Source organism: Trachemys scripta, chromosome 1 (assembly GCF_013100865.1).
Source record: "Trachemys scripta elegans isolate TJP31775 chromosome 1, CAS_Tse_1.0, whole genome shotgun sequence".
In the NCBI taxonomy this organism is placed as follows: Eukaryota; Metazoa; Chordata; order Testudines; family Emydidae; genus Trachemys; species Trachemys scripta.
In genome coordinates, this window is record NC_048298.1 from 249,411,786 (window position 1) to 249,422,168 (window position 10,383).

A 10,383-nucleotide genomic window follows, 5' to 3' on the forward strand; every position below is an offset into this window, starting at 1 on the left:
GTCATGCCAAACCTGTATTACAATGTGATCCCACTGGTCAGTGCTCATTTCTCAAGCCTAGAAGCTGTGTTCCACCATCTGCAACTGCTCCTTGAATAACACTAGCACTCTTGAATTGTTCTTTGCTATCTTCAAAGAAACGCTCATGAACCTGGTTGTTGCAGTACTTCCTGCAGGTCTGCAAATACTGTAGATCATTCATCTTGTATTTGCAGCATTCTTGAGAATAGTGCAGAGTTACGTGAGCGCCATACCCCTATCAGAGGCCAAAAAGCCCCACATGGGTTTGTGAGATTTTTAAAAAAATAGCATGAAAATTATGGAATATGGATTCCATTATGGGACAGAGGAAGTTGCATGCTGAGAACTTGATCCTTAGCTCCTAGGGATCCCAGGGCGAGTCGTTACTAACCTACACAACAATGCAAAAATGTCCCAAAAGGTATTGCAATGGATGGTGGCATGTGGCACACTGTGATATCTATCCGTGGTCCACTGCACTTAGCACACAAACATTCCTGGTGATTACACACAGCTCCAATGCAAGCAGCCAAGTATGCACACACCTGAGTGGTATACAAACTGCAGCAGCTGTAAACCAATGTAACTTCCATCAACCAACGTTTGTAGTGTAGACACGGCCTATGACTCAATTCTGCTGCTCCTATGGCATACCACCGCTCTCTCAGCCAGTAAGTTCATCAATTAGCACTAATGTCAATTACTAAGAAAATCCATGTACTTTTTTTTCCAACCCACCAATAAAAGTTAAACAAAAAAGAAATGTGAAGCAACGAATTAAAGGCTAAAAATAAAACAAAAACAACATCCCCTTCCCCAAGAATCTGGTCTAGACAATGGCTCTGAAACACTGCACAGCATTCCATCTAAATAAACAAGTATATCTGGGAGTCAAGGTCTCCCAAATATAGAAGTAAGGTAAGGCTAGTATTCGAAGAAGAAGCTGTAGAATGCTTTTTGCCATGTGAATGTCCAGTATGAACGCAGGGGCTGCGAGTTATATGGGCCCATGGTGCCCGGGCTCCACCAATGTTTGGAGCCGGGTCTCTCCCCAGGCCCTGCCCAGAGCATCCCTCAGCCCCCGGAGCATCCCTGCCTGATTGAAAGCAGGTCGCTGCCTTGACGCTCTGCGCTGCTCTCCCTCGCCTGCGCTGCCAGCGTTGTGCTGCCTAAGGCGAGGCTACAGCACAAAAGCAGCGCTGGTGGCAGGCTGAGGCAGCTGGCTGCTGCTGCACCTGAGGAGGGACCACTCCTGACCCACTCTGCACAAGGGGCAGCCCCATCCCCCGTGAGGGGCAGCAGCAGGGGAGGAGGCCACAAGTGATGGCAGCCCCCCCTCCCCTGACCACAGGGGAGGCAAGGGGACTTCCTAGACCTGAGAGGGGCTCTAGGAGCACATGCAGTGACAGCGATGCAAGGTGAGTGTGCTGCTGGGGGGGGTGGTCCCTCCCCCCAGAGCTCGCTGATGCCGGCTGGGAGAGGGTTGGGGGGAGTCTTCCTCTATGGCCCTAGCCCCAGAGCAGCCTGTCTAAACCCCAAGCTCCTCATCCCTGGCCCCCCCCCCCCCCCAAACCCCCACCCCCCGCACCAGCCCCGAGCCCCCTCCTGCACTGTGAGCCCCTCATCCCCAGCCCCACCCCAGAGCCCTCACCTGAGGGAAAAAACATACAACTTAAATTTGGCAGTCAGTTTTGGGTATGATCATGTTTAGCACAATACTTGATTATTTTACACCCTTTAAAGTATATAATTGGTTATATAAGGGTACAACAAAATATAATATATTGAAGCAGGCGAGTGCTGCTTCTGACTTTCCACTTTTATTTGGCTCTTGTAATCTTATGGCACCGGTGTGTTGTAGCTTCATTTTATCCCAGCAACAAATTCTTGATTTGTAGGACCAGTAATAATCAACAATGGATAAATTCTTAATAAAATTACCCAGAGAAAGAGAAGAAAAGGATAATTCATCAAGTGACGGCTTGAGTTCGACACCCAGCTTTCAAACTGAAGTTAGACAAAAGAAAGATGCGGCAAATATACGAGAAAATCGTATCCATAACTATAACAAATGGGCATTTTCCAATTATACTATGTTTCATTGGAAAATTTCTGATCAGCTCTACTTGGGAGTCCTGCAGAGGCAACAGATTTGGCTCCTGAAGAGGTGATCATTTTTATCCATTCTTTAAAAGATACTGCCAAATTTAGAAGCAAGTCCCCTCCCATTTGTTCCTTGTTTAGAAAGTTGTAGACTACAACCAAGGCTACCAAGTGGCAGGATTAAATTGGTAAGGAGCTGAGGGAGGCGCCATTTAAAAAAAAAAAAAAAAAGAAGAAAGCAGAACCCTTAGCATTTTGTTATTAAAGACATTTTTTTCAATGGAAAATGGAACAGAGCTAAATTCAGCCAACACACAGAAACTCATCTAGGCATCCCCCTCTTTGTCTCCAACCACAGAACATATCATTTTCTTACTATTGGCATGCACTGCAGGAAACATGGGGTCTAACATGTTCCACACTAGCTTCCTGGTAGTACTGAACAAAATATGAAGTAATATTAAATCAAGCAATAACCTGATGTTTTAGGTTTAGGGGGATTTTATTATTTGCATAGCTGCCTCAGCTTTGTGTGTGTTGTGCAAGTAGCAAAGAACAACAATCTATTCTAGCTGTGGGGATTTTTAGCAGCCTGGTAGCACACATGTCAGAGCACTACAGGGCTCACTTGGGGGTAAGTGCAGGTGATGTTCCAGTAGGAACCTTTAGGAAAAGGTTCAAAGGATCTGGGAACACCAAAAATATCTGAGACTTTTAGCAACAGGTCCTGTATCTTAGGAACCCCTTTGTCAAATGACCTCAAATTCGCCCCACTAACCTTACCCATGGCCCCAGTGGTGCACAACAATTTTCAAGACAATCACAATACTCACATGGATTTTTTTTAAAAAATGCCTCTTACACAGAAAGCTTGGCTCCATCTTAACTATAGTGTGACAAGATCTGCCCCATAATACAGTAATTCAGGTTGAGCTACAATCACCATTTCCTTACCTTACTCTATGCCTGGTCTAGATATTTGAAAATGCAACCACTCTGTGCCTGGCAGTCAAGGTAGATTAATCATACAACTGATCACTTCTTAGGGACGGAATCAACTGATCTCTTTTAGGAAATAGGTTTCAGTGGTAGCCGTGTTAGTCTGTATCAGCAAAAAAAAAAAAAAAAAATGAGGAGTCCTTGTCGCACCTTATAGACTAACAAATGTATTTGTGCATAAGCTTTCGTGGGCTAGAACCCACTTCATCAGATGCATCCTGTATCTTTTACTTCATACGTCTGATGAAGTGGGTTCTAGTCCACAAAAGCTTATGCACAAATAAATTTGTTAGTCTCTAAGGTGCCACAAGGACTCCTTGTTTTTTTTTTTGCTTTTAGGAAATGTACTCAAGCTCTTCAGTTTAGCCACCAGAAATATCTGAGACTTTCGTAATGCTCTCAGCAACAGATTCTCTCAAACAAATTTTAACTGCTTTTCCTTCCATATCACCAAGAAAACCTATAGAATCTACATCCCAAGCTTACTTGGAAACAGCATGTGGGCAGCTTACAGTTCAGCAGCAACTGCCCATTCAAATTCACACTCATCATTATCTCCTCTTCTTGATGACTGAATTGGTCATTTTAAATATTTGGAGTGTTTATTAGTAGTTTAACTTTTAACAGAGCATTTAATTTGTTATATTTTATTTGAATTTTATTATTTTTAAATTACCTTTTGTTAGGCACCCAGAGGCATTGGGATGTGAAATTCAATATAAGTAAGAACTAATTACGAATGCCATTCCCATGAACATTTACAATGACAGGAATAAATACAAAAATCAAGCAACCTCCTTAAAGCACAATCAACAATCCACAAGATAAAGTCTTCAATTTAGATTTAAAACAATGGATTTTGACAGACATATGAATGTAATCGTCATTTGTTTTAAATGGATATTAATTTATCCATTCCACCACATTTGATGGTTTTCTGTCACAACTCTTTTCCTTTTATTAAAAGTTTGCTATTCTGATTGCATTATTGTATATGACCAGGGCTTATGTTGGGAAAAAAAAATAACATTTTTTAGCACGCTACTTTCTAAAAATTGAATTCTCTTCATGCTCACCCTATGATTTGCCGCACAATTTTGTCTGATGTTTAATTATCAAACGTTTCTGCTAGAGAAGGCAGAGGCTGCAGCATGTGAACTTGGAGGGACAAGGTTGGGAGGGATGAGGGGGGAAAAATGCAATATTAGGATAAAGGTCATAGGTAAGCCTGAATAAGGCAGGGATTAAAGACTTTGATCTATATATTATGTAAAAATAAGAGAGCCAAGGATTCTTGGGCTGTATTTTCACTTTGAAGCTTTACATAAGCTACTTCACCCATGTTATATGTTGTCTACAGATACCAGGGATGGAATTACAGCCTTATAAATGCAGTCTTCTGTTATTTATTCTGTTTTTCCCTAAACTAGTTAAGGAAAAAGAAAGGATTTAAAATACAAGGAACATACACATTAGTGTTTTAATCTAAAAGGAATCACTCAGTTATCTAATGTTATAGATGGAGAGAACAGTTTAAAGTAACTAATTCATAAGCACCAATTACCGCTAGCAAGAGTCATTGATTATCTTCCTGTCACTATCACAGAAATAATAAAAAATTGCAGCACAGAGCAACCACTTAGATTTACGGGGAACATATTTGAAACATATTTCAATAATTATTAAACCATTACATTATACATTATTTATACAGACCAATATGGTTTAAAATAACATGTGAATGAGCCAAAACTGTATTTGAGTGTGTCATGGGGTGACACTGGCCCCTTTCAGACTTGTCAGCTGACTCCCGCACTTGCCCCAGTTGGGCTATAAGAGAAGGCACCTGGGCAAATCATGCCTGACAGTCAGTCAGGAAAGGGGCAGAGAGAGTATACAAGGGGCTCTCACTACTTGCTCCCTGGAAATAGGGAGACAGGTTAGAAGCCAGGAGGCTGGGTAGTGGGAACAGGATCAGCAGAAGCAGGAAGTTTCCTAGGAGTGGTTGCCAGAGTCCCCACAGAGGGGAGGCCTGGGAACCTGTTGGGAGAAAAGGATCTCCGGGGAGAGAGCACTGGGAGGCAATGTTTCTCAGTTAACACACTATGGGAGAATCCTGCAATAGGCCCCAAAGCAGAAGGAATTGAGAGAAGCAAAAGGGAAAATTCCCTAAGAACTACTGCCCAGGGGGAGGAGGGGGGGAGGGAGATGAGGAACTGTGTTTGTGAGGGGTTTTACCTATGTTTGAGAAATAAAGCACCTGAAAAAGACTTTGGGTGTAGCAGTGGGTCCTTTGTGGGGAAGGCCAGAACCTTACAGTGTGGTTCTTAGAACATTTTCTAGTCTCCTATCTACACAAGAAAATGATTGTAAGGAACTGGTCTAATAGGTTCTCTAGACCAACCAGAATAGCCACGTTACCAAACTGTTACAATCCCAATCTTTTTATGGCCATGCATACACTTGGAATTAAAAAAAAAAAAATTCCCATCAGTGATAACTCTAAACTAGAGAAGGCTCCAGCAGCTCCTGGCATTTTTACCACTGTGTCTATGCCACAAGCTGTTAGAGCCTTTACTGCACTAGAGATGTCACCGATGTGAACTTTTTTCTCTACAAATCCCAATTGTATCCATGGCCATAAAAAGACACAGGTGGTAACATAATTTGGTAAAATGGTAATACATGGTTTAGTCTCGTCTACATAGGCAACTCCAAATCATTAGGGAACTACCACATTCCTAAACTGACAGAATTTGTAGTGTGGATTTTCCTTTAATATGTGAATAGTGTCATAGGCATAACATTCCATTTTTGGTTCAGAATGCCTTTTCATTCTAACCCCCTGTTTTCATTCACTTGCTACTTTCCCAGAATGTTAGTTATGAGTCTAATATATTCTCAGTCCAAGATTATCTTAGCTTTAGAAAGTCAGAAGGAATTTTATTCATCAGATTTAAAGTTATTCACCCATATGAGTGTTTTTACTAGCTGATGTACTTCTCATGGGCTCTTTAAAAATGTTTTTACTTCATCAGATAACTAACAGCTGTGCATTAAAAACTTCAGCATTGAAGTATTGGTTAAAGATAACTATTTTTTGCTTTAATTGATTTCAAACAGAAATTTAACCTTATATTGTTGTGACAAATGCAAGAACATCACCATCAGCAATCACAAGCATTGAATAGTTTTTTGTAAAACCTTGTCTACTGTAGACAGCTATACTGGCAAAGATTTCTAGAAGAGACTCAGCTTATAACAACAAAATAGTTGTTTTGCTACACCCTCAAATGACATAAGATACATGACAAAAACCTTTGACAGTATAAACTGCATCTATAGTAGGGCTTTTGCTGGCATAGCTATGTCAGTTAGAAGTGTGATTTCTTTCACACTCCTAACCAACTATGCCAGCAAAACTTTTAAGTGTAGACCAATCCTAAATCAATAGTCTAACACGTGCACCATCTAAGAAAAACATATGTGCATAGTACTTCTCTTAATTTAACTCAGATTAGGAAGTACATAAAACGCGTGTGCATGTATATACACTCACACCTTCTTTGTATGCATATGATTACGTGCATACACACACACACACACAACATCTGAAGGCTCTCCTTGTCTGCCCTCTAACGGTGATTTGCAACTTCTATTTTTTCAATAAGTAAAGCAGTAATAGAATCAGCAGGGAGAAATAATTTCCCTACACCCTGCAATGCCAGTTACTGAACCTATATATTCTGTACTTCAAAACAACTGCAGTACTTATCTGCTCACACTAAGGGCTTGTCTTCACTACAAAATCTGGATATGGTTTAATGTGGTTGTAAAGAATACAGTTAGATGACACAGTCCTGACCATAATTTGTTTTGGTCTACACTGAGCGTAATGACAGGTTTCAGAGTAGCAGCCGTGTTAGTCTGTATCCGCAAAAAGAACAGGAGTACTTGTGGCATTTTAGAGACTAACAAATTTATTTGAGCATAAGCTTTCGTGGGCTACAGCCCACTTCATCGGATGCACAGAATGGAACATATAGTGAGGAGATATATATTTACACATACAGAACATGAAAAGGTGGGAGTTGTCTGAGCGGAATGTCATAATCCACACTGTGTCAGCTAACCGAACTCTTTACTGTCATTTTTAAACACAGTTAATTTTTTGTAACGTACATTAGCTCGGAGATTGTCTTCAATGTCTATAGAAATTTGTTTAAAATAACACATCAACCTGACATGGTGTTGTAGCAGTTTTGGTGCCAGAATATTAAGAGAGACAAGGTGGGTGAGGCAGTATCTTTTCTTGGACCAGCTTCTGTTGGTGAAAGAGACAAGCGTTCGAGAAAAGCTCTGTTTGAGTTCGTAAGTTTCTCTCTCTCACCAACAGAAGCTGGTCCAATAAAAGATATTACCTCACCCACCTTGTCTCTCTAACATCAACCTGACATCTAGTCACTTTAAAAAAGTTAGTAGTTACAAAGACTACATTTGTGCCTAAATTACCCTGCCAATTACACTAGTTTTTATAATATTTTCCTATTTTCAAAAATATTTTTCTATTCCTTATTACATGAAAGATTCACACAAACATCAGGGGAATTTGCCTAAGCAGGGCAGTGGACTCTTTATTGGTGGACTCTTGAACCCATGTACAGTCAGCTGCAAGATTGGAAATAGCTGATATTTCACAGGAGGAAACTGTGGAATCAATTGTACAAAGTGCAGTCAAATGCAGAGTGAAACTGAGAGACCTGCCCCCTCTAATATCATAGAATCACTGAATCATAGAACTGGAAGGAACCTCAAAAGGTCATCTAGTCCAATCCCCTGCACTCAGGCAGGACTAAGTATTATCTAGACCATCCCTGATAGGTATTTGTCCAACCTGCTCTTAAAAATCCCCAATGATGGAGATTCAATTTATTCCAGTGCTTAATCACCCTGACAGTTAGGAAGTTTTTCCTCATGTCCAATCTAAACTGCCCTTGTTGCAATTTAAGCCCATTGCTTCTTACCCTATCCTCAGAGGTTAAGAGCAGCAATTTTTCTCCCTTGTCCTTGTAACAACCTTTTATGTACTTGAAAACTTATGTCCCCTCTCAGTCTTTTCTTCTCCAGACTAAACAAATCCAATTTTTTCAGTCTTCCCTCATAGGTCATGTTTTCTAGACCTTTAATCATTTTTGTTGCTCTTCTCTGGTCTTTCTCCAATTTGTCCATATCTTTGCTGAAATGTGGCCCCCAGAACTGGGCACAATACTCCAGTTGAGGCCTAATCAGCGCAGAGTAGAGTGGAAGAATTACTTCTCACGTCTTGCTTACAATACTCCTTGTAATACATCCCAGAATGTTTGGGTTTTTTTGCAACAGCGTTACACTGTTGACTCATATTTAGCTTGTGATCCACTATGACCCCCAGATCCCTTTCCATAGTACTCCTTCCTCGACAGTCATTGCTCATTTTGTATGTGTGCAACTGATTGCTCCTTCCTAAGTGGAGTACTTTGCATTTGTCCTTATTGAATTTCATCTTATTTACTTCAGACCATTTCTCCAGGTTGTTCAGATCATTTTGAATTTTAATCCTATCCTCCAAAACACCTGCAACCCCTCCCAGCTTGGTATCGTCCGCAAATTTTATAAGTGTACTCTCTATGCCATCTAAATCATTGATGAAGATATTGAACAGAACCAGACCCAGAACCCATCCCTGCGGGACCCCACTCATTAGACCCTTCCAGCATGACTGTGAACCACTGATAACTACTCTCTGAGAACGATTTTCCAACCAGTTATGCACCCCACCTTATAGAAGCTCCATCTATATTGTATTTCCCTAGTTTGTTTATGAGAAGGGTCATGACAGTATCAAAAGCCCTACTAAAGTCAAGATATACCACATCTACCACTTCCCCCGTATCCACAAGGCTTGTCAAAGAAAGCTATCAAGTTGGATTGACATGATTTGGTCTAGACAAATCCATGCTGACTGTTATTTATCACCTTATTATCTTCTAGGTGTTTGCAAATTGATTGCTTAATTATTTGCTCCATTATCTTTCCAGGTACAGAAGTTAAGATAATCTTTCCTTATTTCCCTGTTTATAGATGGGCACTATATTTGCCCTTTTCCAGTCTTCTGGAATCTCTCCTGTCTTCTATGACTTTTCAAAGATAATTGCTAATGGCTCAGATATCTCTTCAGTCAGCTCCTTGTCAACTCTGAACAACAGTAAATTACTTTATTTGCAGAAATAAGGGTTTTTTTAAAGCTGAGAGACCCTTTACATACAGCTGAAATGTGGTTGCAAAAGCAGTTTATACCGAGCTTGTCTGGCATATATAGATACAGGCTAAGCCATGGTTCACCCAGTGTTTTAAGGTCACGTCAATACTAGATGGAAGCTAGTTTTCCTATCATAGGAGTTACCGTGGTACAGCTGGTCGGTAACACACAATTAACTTCAGGAGGAGAGAGGAGGGAAAACGGAGAACTGGATTAGGAGAATTAAACCAAACTCTGCTCCGCTTTCAAAGCGGTAGCTCTGAGGGGAGGCTGTTTCCATCGACGTTTGTGCCGAGAGGGAAACCACGCGTGATCGCGCACACAGAGTGAAACGCGGCTCCAGTGACCACGGCAGGGGCGAGACACAGAGCTGAGACCCCTTCGCTAGATGTCCCAGAGGCTCCTGCCTGCCCGGGGGCCGGGGCTCGCGGCGCCCCCGACACAGCAACCCCCGCCCCCGAGAGAGGGCGCCGCCCCCCAAGCGCCCCGGGCCCGCCCCTCTGGCCAGGGGCTCCCGATACTTACACAGCCCGTTGGAGCCGGTGCTGGGGAACATGGTCCACGGCGTTGGGAGGGGGCGGCGCCCGGCCCGGCCCGCCGGGGAGTCTCCCGAGAAGCCCCAGGAGGCCGGAGCCAGCCCGAGGAGGCTCGGCGAGTCCCGGGGACGAGCTGTAAGGCGGCCGGGATGGGCCAAACCGGGCCGTCAGTGAATCCCCGGCGCCCTCTACCGGTCCCGCCGCCTCCCTGCAGGCCGCCCGAGGCGGAGAGGGCGGGAGTCGCCAGCGGCCTCCGGCCGACGCTCACGCCCTGCGTCCCCGCCGCAGCTCACCGGTGCACTGGGGTTAAGCTGCTGAATCGCCCCTGCCCTGGGGCTAGTTTCCCCCTTACTAACGATCGCCCCCCCGCACACGCCCAGCTACTCCCTGAGGGGGACTATTTCCCCGCTGCTGCCCCTGCCATCGCAC

At 42.9% G+C, this 10,383-nt stretch overlaps 1 protein-coding gene across 1 annotated transcript in view; it reads right to left on the minus strand.

The window, feature by feature from the left end:
* Window positions 1–10,108, minus strand: part of UBAC2 (UBA domain containing 2) — a 149,145-nt gene extending 139,037 nt beyond the window's left edge. Inside the window, exon 1 of the mRNA XM_034758219.1 lies at window positions 9,944–10,108. Within this exon, the coding sequence (XP_034614110.1) occupies window positions 9,944–9,974 (31 nt within the window). The 5' untranslated portion in view covers window positions 9,975–10,108. The remainder of the gene's footprint in view (window positions 1–9,943) is intronic.
* Window positions 10,109–10,383: the final 275 nt, after the last annotated feature.